This window comes from Lissotriton vulgaris, chromosome 1_2 (assembly GCF_964263255.1).
Source record: "Lissotriton vulgaris chromosome 1_2, aLisVul1.2, whole genome shotgun sequence".
NCBI classification, from domain to species: Eukaryota; Metazoa; Chordata; class Amphibia; order Caudata; family Salamandridae; genus Lissotriton; species Lissotriton vulgaris.
The window spans coordinates 268178920-268202235 of NC_141686.1; the positions used below are offsets into that span (position 1 = coordinate 268178920).

At 47.6% G+C, this 23316-nt stretch overlaps 1 protein-coding gene across 3 annotated transcripts in view; it reads right to left on the reverse strand.

Moving 5' to 3' along the window:
* Positions 1-23316, reverse strand: part of KDM4A (lysine demethylase 4A) — a 500020-nt gene that overhangs the window by 54114 nt on the left and 422590 nt on the right. For all 3 annotated transcript variants that reach the window (XM_086953195.1, XM_086953196.1, XM_086953197.1), the window contains 4 exons: positions 15115-15191; positions 7909-7964; positions 2253-2361; positions 1537-1725 (listed from right to left, as the gene is read on the reverse strand). In XM_086953195.1, coding sequence (XP_086809321.1) covers positions 1537-1725; positions 2253-2361; positions 7909-7964; positions 15115-15191 — 431 coding nt within the window. The remainder of the gene's footprint in view (positions 1-1536; positions 1726-2252; positions 2362-7908; positions 7965-15114; positions 15192-23316) is intronic.

Below are 23316 nucleotides of genomic sequence, written 5' to 3' on the forward strand. Positions count from 1 at the left end.
CAGATGGCTCTTCCTGGCCTGCGGGAGGTGTGACCACTTACTCCCGGGAAAGGCTTTGTTTCTGTGCTTGGGGAGTGAAGGCTCTCACTTCAGGGGTCCAGAAGCATGTCTTGTGGTGGCAGGCTGGTGTGTACCAGTCAGGTAACCCATGAAAGGCTGGTCGTTTTTCAGGTGGCATCTCCAAGAGCCTCTTTGAGTGCATTGTATAATAAATCCCACACTGGCATCAGTGTGGGTTTAATGTGCTGAGAAATTTGAAACCAAACTTTTCAGTTTTCAGTGCAGCCAGTATGGTACTATGGAGTTAGTGATGACAAACTCCCAGCACCATATACTCTGAAGGGCAGCACTGCATTTACAATGTCTAAGAATTGACTTAGACACTGTAGGAGTGCAGGGCTCATGCACATGTACCCACACCACTGGTATAGTGCACCCAGCTAGTGGGGTGACTGATCTATGCCAGGGCAGTAGGTTGTAGGCATGACACTCAGGGATGTGTGCCATGTCGACTATTTACTTTGTTCCGCACAAAAACACGCAGCCTGCAATGGCAGTGTGTGTGTGTGTAAAGGTACAGGGCCTCTATATGTGCTGCAGCCCTTAGAGGTCTTCCCTGGTCACAGTGCCCTTGGGACCCATGGTACCTTTTACAAGGTACTTACATGTGGCCAGAGAAGTGCCAATTGGGGGTACAAAGGTGCAGTTTTGGGAAAGAACCCAGGTCCTGGAAACCTGATTGGCAGGGACCCAGGGCACATCAAGTCAAAGTGCATCAGAAGCCTGGCAAAAAGTGGGGGGGTTACTGCAACAGAAACCCAGCTTCCTACATGTCTCTATCAGATTGCACCTTACCTGATGAGGGAAATCTGAACATGGACCAACCTTTTGACTTGGATTAGGATCAACCGTGTTTTTTGTGCTTGACAAAGTAAAGTTTGGCTTCCTGTTGACTGTAACATTTTTGGGGTGCATCAGGGAGCACCTGTTACAGGACCTGGAGTCGTTTTTGGAGCTGAGGCCACACAACCAGACATTATACAATTCTGTAAGCAATGTTTGCTTCCGGTATTAACATTTACATATTTCTGGGGGATTGGTATGGGAGGGGATGAGATATCCCTGCACACTGCCAAGAAATGTAAAAGTTCAAAAAGGCTTTGGTAACCACTGAAATCAGTAGGAGAGAAGCTAAAAATCACGCCAAAGCCTTCAAAAAAGGGCAACTGAAGTCAGCATGCAGGTGGGACGAAGACTGATGTTGGAACTTGCTGGCATTCAGGAGGTATTTCAGAAGTTTTCCAGATACAGTCTCGTGCCAGGGATCTGTGGTTAGAAGTGCCCATCAGAAAACCTTCTATGCTCTCAACTCATCAAATGTAATGCCAAACTCTAGCAACAAAGATACACTCCCTTACAACAAAACTCTCCCAAGCTAAATACAAGTAGATGTTGCACTGTGTGTGAGCTTCTATAGAAAACCAAGTATTGCAATATTTTTAAATCATCTTTTCTGTCACTGCTCTGATAACTCACCTCCAACTGTGTTGGACTTTTATGCCTGAAGCAGGTGATGAACACCACGAAGGGCCAGTCATCTGGCTGCATCATGAGGCCAGCAGCCTGTGCACATGTAACATGAAATGAGGTAGGGCACCGTCCATGGGAGCACTGCACACAGCATCCGCTGATCCTCTTCTTGCGCTTCCTGCAGAACACACATTTCTACAGGAGAAAGAGGGGAAAGGAGAGATCATGAAAACGACTGACTTTTACCTCCTAGAGGGTCAGTGTCCTGTACTCGAATCATGCTGTTGCCACTGCAACAATCTCGAAAGGCTGAGGTCTGGAAGGTCTGGAAAGAGTAGTCAGCCTCATTAAGGTTGTGGGTTCACTATGGGTGCTCGGTCAGCAGAGTTAGGCTCTGCTAAATAACAGCACTATACAATGTGGAACAACTCCATGCAATTCATAAGATTTCACTTAAAGAAAAATAGAAGCCAGACCAGAAAAAAAACACACACACAAAGATGCAAGGAAGGGCTGTGAAAGTAGTTGAACCAATAAAAAAAAGACTTTAGTCCCAATGACAGAACTTGCCAAGACAATTACCTGACTGAACCTCAACAGGCATAAGTCCTTGTGTTACAGTTAGAAATGAGACAAAAAACTCCTTAAGGAATGTACCATCTAGAATTCCTTCATTGGACGGACAGAAGCAAGCATGACAAAGTTTGACCACAAGAACTTACCAGTCTGAATCGCTGAAACGGGACCTTGCTAATGTCAATGGGGCGTCGTTCGGCAATATCAACAAACTTGGCTTCCAGAACAGCCACTGCACACATTACGTGGACCCATCTGGAAAAGCACGGGTAAAAAGACTTTTAGAACAGATCTATCTGTAGCGGACAATAGGATCAGCTCAGGCATTCATGGAGTAGGGATACCAATAACTGGTGCACTGGTGAACAAAACTGTTAAAACAAATAGAAATCTAAAGGTAATGTCTGTCCCTAATGAAACAGGCATTGGTCACCACACTTCACCTGAGTAATGATTGTTTATAAGTACTTTATTCAACAAACAAAAAGGATGTTGGACTAATAATGAGACATGGTGATTGCAACACATGATGAAGTACACAGTCTAGCTACCCAGAGCTCAGAATGTGATTGCCTAAGTGGGCTCTAGGCTGGAGTCCATGGCTAGCTAGTTGGCCTGATTGCCAAGCGTTGCCAGTCTTGTTCACAGTTTTAGGGTGTCTGAGCTGCTATGGATCAGTTGTAGCCATGAATATTGACCATTTTGAAGGGGTTTTGACCACAGTTTCAACAGGTCAAAGTTCCAGAACATAGCAGCAAGAGAGGATTTCAATGGTTTCAGAAGGGTTTTCTCCAGCAGATAGGAAAGGCTCTTTTTGCCATTGACTGTCGGGTGCCATTAGACAATGAAGAAGTCAATTACGAACATCCCACAACCTGTTGCCATGGAAGAGTAACTGACATTACAGGCTCACCACTCTCCATTAATAGGTGATGGAGCAGCTCCTCGAACGAGATGTAATCGTGAATCCCCTGGCAGGGCAGGCTCGTGGTTCTTGCGCAGTCTCAGCCCATCGAAAAGTCCCCACGCTGGTCCTTCCAGTCAGGTGAATCTCTATCTTTCCATGGATCAGGTAAGTTCTCATGCCAGATGCACTCCAGCACCTTTAGCTGGCAGGCAGGTATTTCTCCTCGCCAAAAGAATAAACAAGGTAGTGCCACAACCTTTCACCGAGGGTCAGTGTCCCTGTACTCGAATCATGCTGTTGCCACTGCAACAATCTCGAAAGGCTCAGGTCAGGAGAGAGTAGCCAGCCTCATTCAAGGTTGTGGATATAAAACCACATCTCTCGGGTTCTTTCTTTTTAAAACAAAAGGAAAAGGCACATACACATGTTACCAGGCTCAGAACGACACATTGAATGGCATGTTCAACGTGTCGGTCTAACTACGAGAGCTGTTCTCCCTCCAGCATGGAGGGAGAACAGCTCTCGTAGTTATCTTTTCTGGACTGATATAACCATCCCTGACTCCCTCAAAGTTGGACAAGTCACACCTTTACTAAAGAAACCTACAGCCGACCCAACTGATTTAAACAATTACCGTCCCATTACCAATATTCCCACTCTCGCCAAACTCCTGGAAAAATGCGCACAACTACAATTGACTAAACACATTGATCAGCTTGATCTCCTCAACTCGCATCAATCGGGCTTCCGAGCAGGACACAGTACAGAAACTGCTATGACTCACATAATTGACGACGCCCTACAACTCCTAGATCAAAATGATACCTGCCTCCTCATCCTTCTTGATGTCTCATCAGCATTCGACCCCGTCAAACATGAGAATTTACTCGAACTTTTAAACACAAGAATGGGTCTATCTGGGACTGTTCTCATGTGGTTCACTTCCTTCCTACACAACAGGTCGCAGAAATTCAAGAGCAACAACCTGATGTCCGCGCCAATACCTGTATTGTTAGGTGTCCCCCAAGGATCCTCCCTATCCCCAATGTTGTTCAACCTAGTTATGGAACCGCTCACCACCTTGCTACAAGCATCCAATGTACTCTTTCACATGTACGCCGATGACACCCAACTATATCTCAAATTACAATCCCCCAAAGACATTTTACTGCTGAACTCAACGATCAGAAGCACCCAAGCCTGGCTTGCCGATAACCATCTCAAACTCAATGCTCTGAAAACTGAGTTCCTTCTGATCTCACCTCCCGCGAAAATCTCTACCACTCAACTTTGGCTTAAACACCTAACTGCACTCAATGTCCAACCCACTATCGTGGACTCAGCAAAATCTTTAGGCATAACACTCGACACCAATCTCAACATGCAGCAACATATCAGCAAGGAAGCGAACTACCAAATCAATACCCTGAGGAAACTTAAACCCTTCCTCCCAGCCAAAGACTTCCAAACTGCAGTACAAGCACTAGTCATCCCTCGAATAGAATACGGCAACTTCGCCCTCTGCGGTCTCCCTCTAACTACTACTGCACCCCAAAGAGCTCCTCTAAACGCTGCAGCGAGACTCATCACTGGGTCAAAAAAAACACTCGCACATCTCCCCTGACTTGAAATCCCTGAACTGGCTGCCTTTTGAAGCCAGAATTCATCTGAAAATTGCCTGCATGACACACAAGGCTGTACACCTGAGCTCACCCGGATACCTCACCCAGAAGCTGACAATCTCTGGCGGCTCTAGAAACACTAGAGGCACAAACAATCTTCTGCTAAAACCTCGAAGATTCCGGAAGGAAAAACTTATAAACGCTCCTTCTCAGGAATGGCACCCAGGATCTGGAACTCACTCCCTCCTGAAACCAGGCTTATCTCCTCCATCACACTCTTTAAAAAAGAAGTAAAAGCTATCCTCATGGCTAAATACACTTGAACTATTAACATGGATTTTTAAAGTCTCTGCACCGATCTGTATTATCTGTTCGATCCCTGCGATTATCTGTATTATTTGTATTGTTGACTTACCTGACTGTCTATGCTCACACTTACTTGTACTACTTGCATTGGTCATGTATCTGTTTTACTGTGCCTATTACCTACAATTACGCTATACCTAATGGCCTGTTATTCACTCTCCTGATTGTATCTCCTGCTCTGTAAAGCGCTCTGATATCTGCAAAGATCTTGTTCGCGCTATATAAAACTTTCAAAATAAAATAAAAATACAGGCAGCCTTGGTGTTGAGTCAATACAGCTGAAAAGTGCTGGCTGACTCATTCAGCACTTCTTTCCTTCACCCAGACAAACAGTGTGCATGTGTTCCAAACCTAGAGAAGCATCTAGTCACTATTCAAAATGCCTGGCTTCCAACTCAGGTGGCTACTGCGAGAACTAGTTTTGGCTCGCTCAGGTGGGATGTATGTTCTTGTCTAGATGACTCACAGTGTCAAAAGAAATGGGCACAATACAGGAAAGAGGGGAAAAGTGGGAGTTGTTGCAGTTGGAGAAGCTTGCCTGCCATTGGACTGAAGCATATGGAGTCCTAAGACTAGGGGTAAGATACCTACTTGTCAGGGGGAAGACAGGATAGCATACATGCAGACTGCAGTGTCTGAGATACACAATAGCAGCCAAGTGCGAAAGAGACAACCATCATGTGGGGGCCAAATGTGCGCACACACACACACGGAGCCCAACTGACTATAGCACTCATGTGCTCTCCCCTTCTTTCCCTCCTGCCACACACATTCACCTACTCGCACTCACACATGTTTTCACTCACTCACTATGCCTCTTCCTTCCTTCAATGTACAGGAGTACAGGTAAAAAAGCTTATATTCTTGACAAGAAAACACTCAGTCAGTCTCCACATAGAATGGGTAGATAGTGCAGTATCCATGGCCTCAAAAGGGGTAGATCCATGAGGATTTTATTTTACATTATAGCTAGAACCTGTAGGAAGTTTGCCGGATTGACAAGTTCACTGGGGGAAAACAGGGCTGTCAAGAAAATGCACATGGGTACATCAGAGCAGGGCAGGACCGCTTCAAACGCCTATGAAGAGGACATTTCTTTCAACAGTTTTCCCCAGCCTCAACTTATCCAATCCCCATTGTCATGTGCTGCTGTGAGTTAACTAGTTACTGTGAGCTGTATCATAGACATACATAAAGTTAACTCAGTCTTCCTGCCATGGCCACCAGACGGTGGCCATGGCAGTCAATATTTTGAACAAAGCCCTTACTTACAAGGCACCAAAAATGTTGCCAGGAGCTGAACATCTAATAGGTTCCTGCTCAAAACTGGCCCAAGTCTATATTCCTGCATGAAACTTTCCTGCTGTGATCCGAGGAGAGACAGAAAGGTTACCTTGAGCTGGTGTGCACCTGTCAGGGTACACGCCTCCTTGATTTTGGGGGGACCTGCAATGGTCAAGCTGACTGGTCATTCAGTTTGAGCACTCTGCAACTGACAAATTCCACCCAGAAGCCACAAGATCTTCAAAGCCCAGTAAGACAGGAAAAGAAAATAAAGGCTTGAGTCCAGAGATTAACATCATCTAAGTCTTGGTTCTGCAGATATGCTCAAGTGGTATTGAGTGGGTTAACTTGCACCATCTCTGAGCTGCTAACTAGTCTTAGGAGACCTATCCCAGTACTCCCTAATCTAGAGGGGCAGGATGTCTAGTACCTTCATACCCCTGGTCCGGAGTTCGTAGACTGGAGGTGGTCAAAGGGATTCTGGACATATTGAAATTATCTTTCCAGCTCTTACATATACAAACATTGATAGAGGCGGCTTGACATTGCTCCTTTAGTCCAGTTTCCAGTTGGAACTAGTGACGCCTAGGACGTGTGGTTGCCACCCCCTCCCCCACCCCTGGAAAACTGGAACAACCTGTTTACTAGCATTTGGACACCCCAGAAATGACTGTCCTAAAAAGTCTTTTAGAGGCTCAGGAGGCTCAATTCGAACCTCCAGTTGACCCTCAGTTCAGTGCGCATGACCAGGCCCTATGAACAATTGGCTTGACTAGCGACTCAGAATGGGCGCAGCAGTGACCAGCAGCCACCATTAACAGAATTTTGGAGTGAGACCTAGTTCCGTTTTTGGGTGGTTGATTTTAGGACTCAGCACTTGCTTGGAATACTGTGGCTTCTGTGGAAACCCTGCATGTGAATCACTTGTGAGGGGTAGTAGGAACTGAACCATTTCAAACACATGGATAGTTTCAAACCGGTCTGCATCCTGAGTGCAGAGCTATATAAAGTGTCAAAACACTCACAATAGTTAGAGCCTGACGAGTCCGTAGGAATCCAGAAGTTTACCTTCTTCTTTCATCTGGACTTATTCCCCAAAGGTAGTTAAGAGGACGACTTTTCTGTTACCTCACCACCTCTATGAATGAGATCGCTCAAATTCCCTATGGAGCCACAGGAATAGAAGGGTGATTTGTGATTATAAAGCCTACATCCTTCAGCAGACCATCTGGGAGCCCTTATCTTGCGGTCGCTCCTTTGCATGAGAGTGAAGTGCCTAAGTGGAGTACACCAGTATTGTGGCAAAGGAACACAGTAAGAAAGAAAGAAAAACGTTACTTGCCTGTAATAACAGTTCTCTGTCATTGGTATCTTTCTAACACTTACATGATTAAACCATTCCTGGTCGTCGAGGCAGGAGCACCACTGTAAGCTTTGTGAGCCTGAAAGGCCTCAAACAGTGCCACATTATCACACTCACCTCCCTGGAAAAGACTCAAACTTCAGGCAAAGGGGAGTCCCCCTAGCCTCAACCCTTCAGAGGCCTTCACACCTCAGAGAAGATCAACAACACAAATGATTTCAAGTAAGCCTCTATCTGGGTGGAAGGGAAGTCACACTTACCGGTCTCCATTGGCTCTCTGCAGCGCTCCACCTCTGAGCGGACACAAGCAGCAGTCCTGGAAGGAGAGAAAAGTAAAGCTTTGATAATAATGCTGATTAGGCACTGCTACCTTGCAAGCATGGCTGTAGGGGTTCCTAGATGCTACCCCAGTTATACGCTGAAACTTCAGAACAGCCGTGGCCATCGGTAAAAGTCAATCTCCCACCAGTGAACTGGCCAGAGAGTTACTGGCTCTGCCATAACAATACTCCCAAAAGGCTATTCTTTCCAAACATGTATGCAACTTAACGGGTTTTTACTAAAACCAATTGAGTTAATAAAGATGGATGCTAAATGTGCATAATGTATCACAGGGACTGAGTTTAAATAACAAACCTGCCTTGGAAAATGATGGCTTAGAGGAAGGAGTCTGTAGCCAAGACCAAGACTGGATGTGGGCAGAGTTAAGAACCTTAATATCAACAACTTAAAACTTAATACAGTAGAGCACACTCTCCTCTAATAATAGCATCCCTAACCCTATACATGATTATCAAGAGAAAGGATGAGGTGCTATACCACAGAGCGCATACAACCGACGTGTAACTGCAAACTGCAATGACTGTTGGGCTTACAGGAGGAAAGCACAGACTAAGCCACAAAATGTGCAGGGGCAGTGCTGGGGTGCATTTCCAAACAAAACTAAATTAGTGCACAAAACATTCTTACCAATAGAGAGAAGGCCTGAGCAACAGCTGATAAGGAAATTGCTACTTACCAGTATGCACCTGTTTTTGGCATGTAGAGCTGCAGATTCTTACACTGTGCATTAGATCGCCACCTGGTGTAGAGAAGTCTTTGTAGTCACAAGATAGGTGACTCCTCCCTTGGACGATAGTGCGCATGGGCATCGACTCCATCCTTAGATTGTTTTTCGCCATTATGGGAAATGATGGAGTTAGTAGAAATAGAAATAAGGGATGTCCATGTGTGTGTATCTGATTAAGATAGAACTGGAACAGATACCGGCCCCGGGGAGGCGGGAGGGCGTGTAAGAATCTGCAGCTCTACATGCCAAGAACAGATGCATACTGGTAAGCAGCATTTTCCGTTCGAGGCATATGAGCTGCAGATCTTACACTGTGCATCGATTGTACAGCAGTGTCTCCCCTAGCGGTGGTCACTTGTATCTGTTGCAGTTTGAAAGAGAGTTTTGAGGACAGCTTGGCCTACTGCAGCTTGCTGCTTTGCTTGCACATCAACACAGTAGTGTTTAGTGAAGGTATGTGTTGTAGACCATGTTGCTGCCTTGCAGATGTCATCTGGGGAATGTTCCCTAAGAAAGCCATAGAGGCTCCTAGTTTGCGTGTGGAGTGCGCTCTAGGAGGAACTGTTAATGTACGTTTTGCTTTGTTATAATATATTTGTATACATTTTACAATCCACCTTGCAATTCCAGCATTAGAGATGGGGTTGCCTTTATGTGGTGGAGAGAAAGCTACAAACAGTTGTTTTGTTTTACGAAAGGATTCGGTCCTATCAATGTAATAGAGAAGAGCTCTTTTTACATCTGGTGTGTGTAGAGTTCTTTCTGCTACAGAGACTGGGTTTTGAAAAAACACTGGCAACTCTACTGATTGATTTAGATGAAAGGGAGTAATTACTTTAGGAAGGAATTTGGGATTAGTTCTTAGAACCACCTTGTTACGGTGTAAATGTAAAAATGGTTCGTGTATAGTGAAAGCTTGCATCTCACTAACTCTCCTAAGAGAGGAAATAGCAATTAGGAAAGCTGTTTTCCATGTAAGGAATTGCAGTTCACACTTATGTTAAGGTTCAAAGGGGGGGGGGGGCATGAGCCTGGTAAGAACAATGTTTAGGTTCCACACTGGAGAGGGTGGTAACCTAGGAGGAATGATTCGTTTTAGTCCTTCCATGAAAGCTTTGATTGCAGGAACTCTAAATAACATATGTTGTCTATTTTGTAGATATGCTGAAATGGCAGCAAGATGTAAACGTATAGATGAATATGCTAGATTACATCTTTGTAAATGGAAAAGGTAACAGATGATATTCTGTATGGAAGCTTCTAGAGGATCAATTTGATTATTAGTGCAGTAAATGTCAATTCTCTTCCATTTTGCAGCATAGCAGGCTCTAGTAGTAGGTCTTCTGGCACCTTAATGATATTCATTCAGTCTGGTGGCAGGTTAAGGTAACCAAACCCTAAAACTTCAGGAGCCAGATAGCCAGATTCAGTTGACTTAGATCTGGATGTCTTATGTCTCCATGGTTCTGCATTAGCATGGATGGTGTCAGACACAGTTTTTGATGTGGAACTAGAGAGAGTTCTAGCAGTGTGGTGAACCATGGTTGAAGTTCCCATGTGGGAGCTACCAGGATTAATTTGAGAGATTGTTGTCTCAGCTTGCGTACTACTAGTGGTATTAGCGGGATTGGCGGAAAAGCGTACGCAAATCTGCCTGACCAGTTCATCCATATCGCATTGCCCTTGGACAGTGGGTGTGGAAACCTGGCGGCTAAGGTTGGGCATTTTGCGTTTTCGTGTGTGGCAAACAGATCTATGTCTGGATGACCCCACTTGTGAAAGAATGGTAGAAGAACTTGCAGATGTAGTTCCCATTCATGAATCTGTTGTGTCTGTCGACTTAACAGATCTGCTATCCGATTGTGAACTCCTGGAAGGTGCTCTGCCAATAAATATATGTTCTGTGGAATGGCCCATCTCCAAATGTTCTGTGTGAGCTGGGACAGTTGCAGCGAATGTGTGCCTCCTTGTTTTTGAATATAGTACATGGCTGTCATGTTGTCCGTCCGGATCAAGAGAGCTTTGTTCTGTACATGTACTTGGAATGATTTTAGTGCTAGGAATATTGCTAGCAGCTCTAGGTGATTGATGTGAAGCGGCCCATTTTCCCTGAGTTGTATGGTGGAGCAGATGGGCTCCCCATCCTGTGAGGGATGCGTCTGTTGTCAGTACTACCTGCGGCACAGGTTCGAGGTATGGTCGCCCTCTGGACAAGTTTTTGGTGTTCCACCATTGCAGAGAGCGATATGTACGGCTGTCTACCAACACCAGGTCTGTAAGTTGTCCTTGAGCCTGATTCCAGTGATGTGCTAGACATTCCTGCAGTGGGCGCATTTGCAGTCTTGCATATGGTACAATAAAAATGCAAGATGCCACCATGCCTATTAGTTGCATGAACACTCCGGCTGGGAGAGTGTTGGTCTTGAAACTTTGTGACTAAGGTTTGAATGCTTTGTATCCTGGCTGGACTGGGATAAGCTAGAGCTGTATCGGTGTTTATTGTAGCCCCTAGGTATTGATGTACATGAGAGGGCTGGAGATGTGACTTGGTGTAGTTGATTGTAAACTTCAAGTTGTGCAGTGTTTGAATTGTTTGAGATGTGTGTTGGACACACTGATTGGATGACTTGGCTTTTATGAGCCAATCGTCTAAGTATGGGAAGACATGGATATGTTGTCTACTAAGATGTGCTGCTACTACTGCTAGGCACTTTGTAAACACTCGTGGTGCAGTTGTGACCCCGAATGGAAGGACTTTGAACTGATAATGTTGTCCTTATATTACAAATCTGAGATACTTCCTGCGAGAAGGATGTATGTTTAAGATCAAGCAGGGGTTGGCACCCACTTACCCCCAGTCTCTCGTCCACCAATATGTTCCTTCCCGCCCTCTTAGGTCTTCTTCCCAAGGGAACTATCTGATCCCTCGATTTAGACTCACTAGAATGGGCGGACGTTCTTTCCCTTACCTTGCCCCGAGACTCTGGAACTCTCTTCCTGCCCCATTGAAATTCGAACGATCTTTTGTTAAGTTTCGCAGAGATTTGAAAACCTGGCTCTTCCCTCGACAGTAGGTCCTGACCAGTTGCTGTTGTACCAGCTGTGGCGCCGGGAGACCCCATTGTGGGTAGCTGTGCGCCTTATAAATGCAATTACAATGTATGGAAATGTGGAAGTAGGCGTCTTTGAAGTCTAGTGTGGGTAGGAAATCTCCTTGTTGCAACAATGGGCGCACTTGTTGTAAAGTGATCATGTGAAAATGACCTGAGTGTATATACTGATTGAGAGGCCTTAGGTCTAGAATTGGTCTTAGTGTTCCGTCCTTTTTAGGTATTAGGAAATAGAGTGAGTAAACCACTGTTCCTTGATGTTGCAACGGAACTAGCTCTATTGCATCTTTTTGCAGTAATGAGAGAACCTCTTGTTGGAGCAGCGTTAGATGTTCTGTGGACATTGGACGCTGTCTGGGTGGAATATGTGGAGGGGTAGCTGTATGCTCTAGGCAGTAACCATAATGGATAATTTGTCTTACCCACCTGTCTGTTGTGATGGAATTCCAGACAGGGAGGAACTCTGTTAGTCTGCCCCCTACAGGAGTAGAATGCTGTTGGGGGAACAGAAGGAAGTCACTGTTTTGTGTTGGGAGAGGTTCGATTATTGTTATTTCCTCAACCTCTTCCCTTTTGTTGTTGCCTCTGTAGCCTCCTCTAAAGTATCCTCTGGTGGAGGATGTTTGTGTATTGGCTTTAAAGGAAGCTGAATTGTCTGCTCCAGCTTGTTTGGAGCTTCCTCTGTAGAAGGAGCGACGAAAGGAGCCTCGTGATTGGGTGGACTGCAGAGCTCCCATAGACTTTGCTGTGCTAGTGTCTTTCTTCATTTTTTCAAGTGCTGTGTCTACTTCTGGACCAAACAATTGTTGTTGATTGAAAGGTTGATTTAAGATAGTAGTTTGCTTAAATCCTGAAATGCGTAGCCACGGCTTAGGAGGACACTGGTGTTTGTTGCTATGGATGCAGTGTCTGCTACATCAAGTGCGCATTTAATGGAGGCATTTGATATAAGCTTACCCTCTTGTATGAGGTAATTTGCTTGTGCCTTATATTGGTCAGGCAGGTGTTGTAAGAGCTTCTCTAACTGCTCATAGTGAGCCCTGTCGTACCTTCCGAGGAGGGCTTGTGTGTTAGCTATCCACCATGTATTGCTAGCTTGGGCAGCTATTCTTTTCCCTGAATCGTCTATGGTCTTTGATTCTTTATCAGGAGGTGGTGCTTCCCCTGATGTTTGAGAATTAGCTCTTTTCCTAGCGTTTGAAACTACTAGGGAGTCTAAGGGTAGCTGTCCTTTAATATAGGCATGGTCCCCAGGAGCTGCTCTGTACATTTTCTCTATCCTTGGGTTTATGATTATTCTAGCTTGTACAGGATCTTTAAAGACTTCTGGTGCATGCTTAATGACTCCTTTAATCAATGGCAGTATTTGTACAGATTTTTGGGAGTGTTCAAAAGTGTCTAATAAAAAATCTTCTTCTGCCTCATCTGAATGCATGGTGACATTGTGATAGATGGCAGCCCTATTAATTAAGTGTCCAAACCCTATATTGTCTTCTAGAGGAGAAGGTTTAGATGGATATGTATGTGGGTCAGGAATATCTGGTACGTCCTGTGGGTATGGATACTCCCAGTCTGGTGAACCTGTTGGGTAGGGAAAAGGGTCATCTGGGTCTCTCCCTTCCCCCATGCTATACTCATCATCATCAACATCCTGAGTAGCTGTATGTGGTGGAGAATGAGGAGGAGAATTTTGAGGTGAAATGTTTAAAGGAAGAGGAGGAGAAGAAGATACAGGAGAAGAAGGGTGCATAGGAGATGTGTCAGAGTCCTTCTTCTTGACAGGCACTGGAGGTGTAGGTGCTGTATCTGACTTCCTCTTCCTGTGTGGTGTAGTGGAAACATGTCCTGTTTCTGGATCAATGTAGATACTTTTCTGTAAAGGATCTGGTTGTAAAAGCTCCTCTTCTTGAGGCACAGCCTTTGGTGCCGATTTTTTCGGTTCTGAACCGGTTTGTTGCTTGTCTTTAGCCTTAGGAGCTCATGTGGAGTCCTTTGGCGTAGATTTCGGCTCTGAAGATATTGTCTTTGGAGCCGAAGCCTGTTTCGTGGACTTGAAAGCATCGGAATCAGGCTTTTTATTTGTTTCGGCATCGAGGGTATTGGCTTCGGAGTGGAATCTGTTTTGGAGGCATTGGAAACAGGCTTCGTTCTTTTTGGAGCCATTTTGTCTCTCGGAGTCAACGGTTTCGGAGTGTGTTTCGGAACCGGGACTTCTTATTGTTTCGGTGCCGAGGGAGAAGGTGTTATTGGCACATGCGGTTTGCTCGGTATGGAGCTACTGGAAGGCTTCATTATTTTCTTCGGAGCCGGGCTCGATGGCGGGGCTTTTGAAGTGTTTTTTCGGTCTCGACTGGGCCCGGCATGCGGAGTGTTGCCCTTTGCCTTTGATTTTGGTGTCTGGGTTGGGGTAGGGGCAGTGGTACTCGCGTATTGACCTGAAGGTATGGAGTCATCTGAGTCATCTGCCTTGGATACGATCTGGAGATCATCGGAATCTTCTTCTGGGACGTATGGACCTTCGTCGAAGATATGCACCGGTTCCGGAGCTGATCTCTGCATGTCGCGTCGACGGGCCCTCCGATCTCGAATGGTCTTTTTAGATCGAAAGGATGCACAGGCTGTGCAGCTGGATTCGTCGGGTTCTGGCGACAAGCACAGGTTACAGACCTCGTGATGGTCACTGTGTGGAAATTTTGCTCCACACTCGAAGCATCTTTTGAATGGTGTCCTTTCCATGAGGTGTAGGCCTCACGGCATGGGTAGGCCCAAAGGCCCGCGTCGACGACCGGAATCTAGCTGATCCAGTCGAGTCAATGTTTATCGATATTGAAAGTTGTTTGTAGAAAAATTTCACGTCGAAGTACTTGAAAAGTAGATTTCGTAACCGGAGAAGTTTCATCCGAACCCAGTGGCGGAAAAAACAATCTAAGGATGGAGTTGATGCCCATGCGCACTATCGTCCAAGGGAGGAGTCACCTATCTCATGACTACAAAGACTTCCCAACACCAGGTGGCGATCTAATGCACAGTGTAAGATCTGCAGCTCATATGCCTCGAACCAATGGCTTATTCGTCTAGCTCTGTACACTACATTCAGGTTTGCATTTGAGCAAACCGGAGCAGTACATCAAGGGGGAAGGGTTAGGGTAACATTCTTGAAGGCGAACGTGTAAAATATAGCCTACATGTTTCTTTAACCACAATCTGCATGTGACATTCGCTTGCACACTGCCCACTAACATCTCACATCCGTTCTTCACCAGTATCTCAAGCTTTTTTGGGCTCACCTCTGTCAGTGCATTCTCAGCACATCTGGAACACAGCCAGTCCGCTGTAGCCTGTTCAGGCGGCACACCATAACAACCTGTTGGAGAGGAGAGGCAGTGGTCAAGAGAAAAGCAGGAACATTGCTTGAGATTTTTTTTTTTAATGACATTTTGTTTGAGATAAGTTTTGTCTTAAGACAGGATGATGAAGAAACAAAAAGGACTCAGTTTCCTTAATTAAAATGAGAAATAAGCCAAAAATACAATTTTTTCTTTACAAATTAAAATAGTATTGTATTTTGTGCAGTCAGTGGTTACCTGGTACTGTCATTCACCACGTTTCTACCTGGGACAAAAATACCCTTTGTGTACGACTCAATGGGAAGAGCAGTCTCTTACTTTCTTGTAATCTCAGTTCTACATTATGAATATTCTACCTAAATAATGTTCCTTGGGTGCTTTTGGAGTTCGACATGTTTCTTGCCAGAGTGTCCACACCTGGGATCAATAGCAATTCATCAGGACTGTAACAATAGTGTTCCTAATCTACTTTGTGAGACCCTAAAGCTGTCCTTGTAGTGCTCTCTCTGAATGTTATATACAAGAAAAGTTTTCCTATTTAGAAAAACAATCAGAGTACTTGCATGTAACCTTGGTATACCCAATTTCGGGTCTCAGTGACTCCTATGATGTGGGGAATTACAGCTACTGCTTTTATTAATATATATATATTTAAAAAAGTTTTCTTTCTGATAAGATACATCTGCCAGTGGATTCCTCACCTTGTGAATATCCCCTTGCGTCAGCAACATTCGGAAATTCTTTTCGTAGCTTGGCGCCGACGTGGACTTGGACGTCATAGAGACACGGCATCGCACGAGACTCCGCTGACGTCACCGACACCCATAATAGGCCCACGCCGGCGTGATGACATCAGTTCCCTTTTTTACGCGTCGTCGACGCTAACGGTTTCGGGATACACAGTAGCTTTCTAGTGATTTTGTTGCTATTTCCTTCGTATTTCTGCTTCTTTGTTTCGTGACGATGTCGACGAAGAAGACTGGCTTCAAGCCCTGCAAGGAATGCGGGAAGATGATGTCCATCACGGACCCGCAGGAGGACTGCTTATGGTGCTTAAGCTCTGATCATGATGTGGATGGGTGTTCATCTTGTCGAAAGATAGACCCGAAGGCCCTGCGGGAAAGAGAAACCAAGCTCCTGGTGCCGAAGTTGAAGGCTGACAAAGGTAGGAAGTATTCACGATCTCGTTCGAGAAGGGCGAGGTCGAGGTCGAAGTCAAGATCAAGATCTCGAGAGGAGTCGACCTCGAAGTCCTCAACGGAACATACTTCAAAATCAAGAAGGAAGCTTAAGAAGAGGAGACATGAGTCCCGACGTCACTCGGGAAAGGAGTCGGACTCGAGATCGAAGTCGCCAAAGAAGGTTTGATCGAAGGTGATCCCACCACAGGAAGCTTCGAATAGGGAAGGTGAGGCTTTGCCTTCGGAGTTGCAGGTGCAGTTGCCGACTCCAGCTTCCGATCCGTCTCCGGCGCCGTCCCCGGCCCGAGAGGAAGAAGAAGTTCAGGTGGAAGGGGAATCTGTGCCTGTGGAGGAGCCAGATTCGTTCCCACCTCGAGTCCAGCCTGAGGGTGTTCAGCCACCTTTTCCTGCCCCAGGCCAAGACCTATCAGCGTTTTTAAACGCAATGTATGGCGTCTTTACGAGGGCTTGGTACCCTTCTGGAGCACCTTCGGGTCCCATGGGTCCACTGGCCTAAAATTTAGGGGTGCCACAATCCTATGCCCCAGCTCCATTTATGCCGGCCCCGACGCCGCCATGGCAATACACGGCTCCGCCGAAGTCGTTGACGCCGGTCTCGGCGTCCTCCGCTCTAAGTCGACCTCGAGTACAACCCACTGACTCGCTCTTCGCTTCTGAGCTGAGTGGTCGCTCCCCTGTGGCTTTGGTATCGTTGTGCAGCGCATTGTACCGGAAACTGCTTGACATCTATTGCCTGCTGTGTGCTTTCGACTGCCGCTTTGTTAATTTGCATTTTAATATTGCCAGCGTTACTTTCTTGGCTTTGGTATCGTTGTGCAGCGCATTGTACCGGAAACTGCCTGATATCTATTGCCTGCTCTGTGCTTTTGACTGCCGCTTTGTTTATTTGCATTATTAAATTGCCAGCGTTACTTTCTTGCTGAATTCGCGTTTTCCCCAAAGCGCTCTTGCCGTGCTGACCCTTCCGCCTCCATTTTGTTGTTGTTGTCCTCCTCCGTAGCCCCCCGCCCCGCCTCCCAGCTGAGACGCCCTCGCCCCTCCCCCTCCATCATCCATATATGACAGCTGTTCCCGCGTGCAGCGTTTACGCGCAGCGTTCGCGCCCCATCCGCGCCGAAGGTGCGCCAAAGGTAAGCCCGTCTACGCCCGTCCGCGCCTGCACCGCGCCCAGCGCCAGACCCCCTGGCCCTCGCACTGCCCAACCATCCCGCTTCACCTACGATGCCACCACCCTCCTAGCCCTTAACCCCGGCCGTTCCCCCAACTGCGTCCAAGCCGCTCCTGGACACACCCATGGACCTTTCTCATGCTACTCCTGCAAATTCATCGGCACCGTCAACAACTCCGCTACGATCACACCTCAGATTCCCGACCCCACCCACCTACAATGCATCTTGCTCAACACCCGATCGGTCCACAGGCACGCCATTGACCTTTGGAATCTACTAGACACCATCTCTCCGGACGTCGCCTTCCTTACAGAAACATGGATGAACGCCTCCTCCGCCCCGGACATCACCATTGCCATCCCAGAAGATTATAAGATCATACGCAAGGACCGTACCGGCCACACAGGAGGAGGAATCGCTATCGTCCATAAGAAATCCATCCACATCTCAACCAGCTCTGACATCAATCTCGCCAACTCCGAACACCTTCACTTCCAGATCCACATCGACCCCAAGACCACACTCAGAGGCACCCTCCTTTACAGACCACCAGGACCCCGCGCACAATTTAGTGAGGACATCACGGACTTCATCACTCCACACGCACTCCCCTCCAAAGATTACATCCTCCTGGGAGACCTCAACTTTCACCTTGAAAAGAACAACGACCGCAACTCCACCACCCTTCTGGACAACCTCGCCAACCTCGGACTTAGACAACTGGTCACTTCCCCCACCCACATCGCAGGTCACACTCTCGACCCTATCTTCACCTCCAGCAATCATGTCTCCTTCAGCCACACTACGGCTCTCCTCTGGACTGACCACAGCTGCGTTCACTTTACCTACAACAAGCCCAAACCCAACAACCACCCCCAACCAACTCTGCAAAGAAACTGGAACAAAATCACCATCGACCAGATCTCCTCTTCGCTTCTTCTAAACCCCCCAGCCCACTCCTCAAACCCCGACCAAGCCGCCACCAACCTCTCCCTATGGCTATCCAACAGCGCCGACATCCTAGCACCACTGAAAAAGCGACAAAGCAAACTTGGCAGCAAGAAGGCCTCATGGTTCAACGATGATCTTAAGAAATCCAAGAAACTCTGCCGCTCCCTTGAGAAGGCCTGGAAAAAAGACCCAACCACCAGCACCAAGGACGCCTTCAAAAACGCCACCCGCATACATCACCAACTGATCCGAAAGGCCAAGAAAACCACCTTCAAGGAACGACTAGATAACAACGCCCACAACAGCAAGGAACTTTTCAACATCGTCAAGGAATTTACCAATCCCTCGGCCAACTCTAACGACATCACCCCCTCTCAAGCACTCTGCGACTCCCTAGCCTCATTCTTCCACAACAAAATTGCAGACATCCACAACAGCTTCGACAACCAACCCGGAGACCAACCCTCCCAACCATCTACTGGACCCTCACCCCCCTAGAACACCCTTAATGACTGGAACCCTATCTCCACTGAGGACACCATCCGCCTAATGAATTCCATCCACTCAGGATCCCTCACAGACCCATGCCCTCACCACATCTTCAACAAAGCAGACTCCATCATAGCACCGCACCTCCGAGACGTCATCAACTGCTCCCTCAAATCCGCCACCTTCCCAGAAAGCTGGAAACACGCCGAACTCAGCGCCCTTCTGAAAAAACCCACAGCGGACCCCACCGAAATCAAAAATTACCGCCCCATCTCGCTCCTTCCATTCCCGGCCAAAGTCATCGAGAAAGCAGTCAACAACCAGCTCGCCACCTTCCTCGAAGCCAACAAATCCCTCGACTCCTCACAGTCCGGCTTCCGAGCAAAACACAGCACTGAGACCGCCCTCATCGCAGCAACAGACGACATTCGAACTCTACTGGACAATGGAGACACAGTCGCCCTCATCCTCCTCGACCTCTACGCAGCCTTCGACACAGTCTGCCATAGCACCCTTCTACAGCGCCTCAGAAACATCGGAATCCAAGGAAAAGCACTGGAATGGATCACCTCGTTCCTCACCGGAAGAACCCAGAGAGTCCGCCTTCCACCATTCAAGTCAGATGCCACTGAAGTCATCTGCGGCGTGCCACAAGGATCTTCACTCAGCCCCACCCTTTTCAACGTATACATGAGCCCCCTCGCGGCCATCGCACGCCAACACAACCTCAACATCATCTCCTACGCGGATGACACTCAACTGATCCTATCACTCACCAATGACCCTAGCACCGCCAAAACTAACCTACACGAAGGAATGAAAGAAGTAGCCGAATGGATGAAACACAGCCGTCTGAAACTGAACTCAGATAAAACAGAAGTCCTTATCTTAGGTACCTCCCCCTCTGCATGGGACGACTCTTGGTGGCCAGAAGCCCTTGGAAAAGCACCCATCCCGACAGACCACGCACGGAACCTTGGCGTCATCCTGGATTCCTCACTTTCGATGAACAGACAAGTCAACGCCGTCTCTTCATCTTGCTTCAACATTCTTCGCATGCCCAAAAAAACTTTTCGTTGGATCCCCACCGAAACTAGGAAAACGGTCACCCACGCTCTGGTCACGAGCCGACTGGACTATGGAAACACCCTCTACGCCGGTACCACAGCTAAACTCCAGAAAAAACTCCAACGAATCCAAAACGCCTCAGCCAGGCTCATATTAGACATCCCGCGTAAAGAACATATCTCTGGTCACCTGAAAAACCTCCACTGGCTTCCCGTCAATAAGAGGATCACTTTCCGGCTCCTAACCCACGCACACAAAGCACTCTACGAAATCGGACCAGAATGCCTCAACACACGACTGTCCTTCTACACCCCCTCCCGCCAGCTACGATCATCCAACCAAGCCCTTGCCACTGTACCCCGCATCAACAAAACCACCATGGGAGGTAGATCCTTCTCCTACCTGGCAGCTAAAACCTGGAACTCACTTCCCACTTACCTTCGCCTCACCCAGAACCACCTAGCATTCAGAAAGCAACTTAAAACGTGGATATTTGACAAGTAATTCCCCTCCCCTCCTCAAGCGCCTTGAGACCCTCCGGGTATGTAGCGCGCTATATAAATTCTTTGACTTGACTTGACTTGACTGGGCCATCGGATTCGATACCGACGTCGGTTCCGGCTCCGTTGGAGTCGATGGTGGATCCAGTGGAGAGGCGTGTTAAGGAGAGGTCCAGGAGGGAGGCACAACGCCTTTTGGAGGAGCAGAGATATGTTGACTCTCATCCTGATGTGGAGGAAGGTGAACTAGAAGAAGACTGCTTTGAAGACCTGGCAGATGCTAGTGGCCTGGATTTTTCCCCAGAATGGGAGTTACCATCAGGTTCAGATGCACCTTCAAAGGACGTCCAGCCTTATCATGTAGTAATGAGGAAGGCTGCAGGACTTCTTAATTTGACTTTGCCAACAGTTGAATTTAAGTCTAATCTTCTTACTGAGGTCGCCTAGTTCGGTGGTGGAACCGTTGCTTCAGTTTAATGAGGCTTTAACAGAGCCTATTATGGAGGTGTGGAAAAAGCCTCTTACTGCTCCGGCTGTTTCCAAAAGTGTGGCAAGACGATACAGGGTTGCACCTGAAGACCCTGCCTTTTTAACATCTCATCCTTCTCCTGAGAGCCTGGTCATTCAGGCAGCATGTACAAAGAAGTCTTTGAGTGCGTTCCCCAAAGTGCCTGGGGATAAGGAGGCCAAGAAGCAAGATCAGGTGGCGAATAAAGACTTTCTCCTCGGCAAGTATGGCATTGAAGTCCACTAATGCCACTTGTCTCATGGGGAGATATGTGCACGCACTTATGGATTCAATGCGTTCTTTGGCTCCTAAGATTCCTGATGGAAGTAGGAGTGATTTTGAGGATGTGTTGTCTGACGCTCAAGCGGCGGCACGCCAAGTTATACAAAGCGGATTGGACACTGCTGATTCTGTGGCTGGCATCATGGGCATTGCGGTTGCCACGAGAAGGTCGGCTTGGCTAAAATCATCAGACTTTTCTGCAGATGTTCAAGCAGCTTTATTGGATCTGCCATTTGATGGTGTTGGTCTGGCAAAAAGGCTGATACTGCCTTAGAGGACAGTAGAGCTACTGCCAAATCTTTAGGTCTCCAGATCAGAGGTTCTTCGGCCAGGAGATTCAGAGGTTTTGGAAGCTCTTGCTTTTGCAATTATCGACAAGGTCAGCAGCAGCAGCAGCAGAATACCTTGTACAGATCTTACAGGGGAAAGCAAAGAGCTCGTCCTCGTGGACGTCAGGCCTCTACCTCCTCCGCCTCCTCCAACCCCCCCCAGCCACAGAAAAGCAGCCCTAGATCCGCCATTCAGGATCATGCAGGTCCGGTGGGGGGTCGGCTTACCCACTTTCTAGGTGATTGGGAACCGGTTACATCAGATCTTTGGGTTCTCAATCTTTGAAAAAAAAATTTGTTTTGGGCTCCCGAGTAGAAAGTATACTGGAGCTGTCCAGGGTGCAGTTTCCTCCAACAATCAACTAGACCAAACGTGTCCAGGAGACTCTTGAGCTAAAGCTGTGCCGCGGGCAGAGTTCTAGGGGGGCTACGGTCTTCATCTCCACTAACTACAGAATTAAAGTCGCCACCCGCTACCAGTATGCCGTCAGGAAACCCCAGGATCACATTACCCAAATCCGCAAATGTGGTGGTTTGCAGGCCAGGGGGAACATACACAGACAAAATGGAGATCGTCTTTCCCTCCCACCGACCCGTGATAGCCGCATAGCGGCCCCTGTCATCCAGCACTACGTCATCTATCTCCAGGGGGAGGGAAGTTCTGACCAGAACCCCCACTCCTCTCGATCCAGAGGTAAATCCAGAGTGAGCCACTAAGCGGTAGCCCCGTCTGTTCAGCGCGTGGCATGTATTACCAACCAGATGCATCTCCTGGAGTAAAATCACATCTGGGGCACATCGTTTCAAGTATTGCAACACTATCCCCCGCTTTATCCTATCACCAAGACCGTTAACGTTCCAACTCAGCACCCTAAGCGCCCCCCCATACCGGCATTGGGCACTCCGCCCCCCTCGCCCCGGAACAAGCACACAGGATAATAGCCAGAACATAGCGCAGCCTCGAGCAAAAAAAAAAAAAAGAAAAGCCCCCCCTCACCACCCCCAAGGAACCCCGAAAAAACACCCCCCCCCACCCTGCACCCCTGCGTTAGACCAAACAGCCACCCCAACTTGCAGTGTGCCTGTCGCCCCATTAAACTAACCTACAAGAAGAGAGAGAAAGTCCCCAGAGGAGGAAGAAGAGGCCCGATTCCCCCCACCCCGGGTATCCACACTGTAAAGCAAATCGATCACACAGCCACTGCTATAAGTCCAAGGAAATCGGCTCGCCGATGCAGACTCACTACTCCTGTTCAGCCAGGCCCCCTTCGGCACCTCTCGAACTCTCGCTGCTGGTGCGGTTTGATGGCAATGTGTCCAACTAGTCACTGGCCACTTCGGGGCGATCAAAGAAGAACGCTCGCTCCTCATATTCGATCCTCAGGCGGGCCGGAAAAAGCATGGCATACTTTAGTCCCATATCCCTGAGCCGTCTCTTTACCCCGATGAAACCCATGCGTTGTTTCTGCACCGCCTGCGTGAAGTCCGGATAGAAACTAATTGAGACATTGACAAACTTAGTGGGACCTGTAGTACGTGAGGCTTGCAGGATAGCGTCCCGGTCCCAAAAGTTAAAAATTCTGGCGATGATAGGCCTTGGTGCGGCCCCCAGCTTGGGCTATCCACCGGGGACTCTATGAGCGC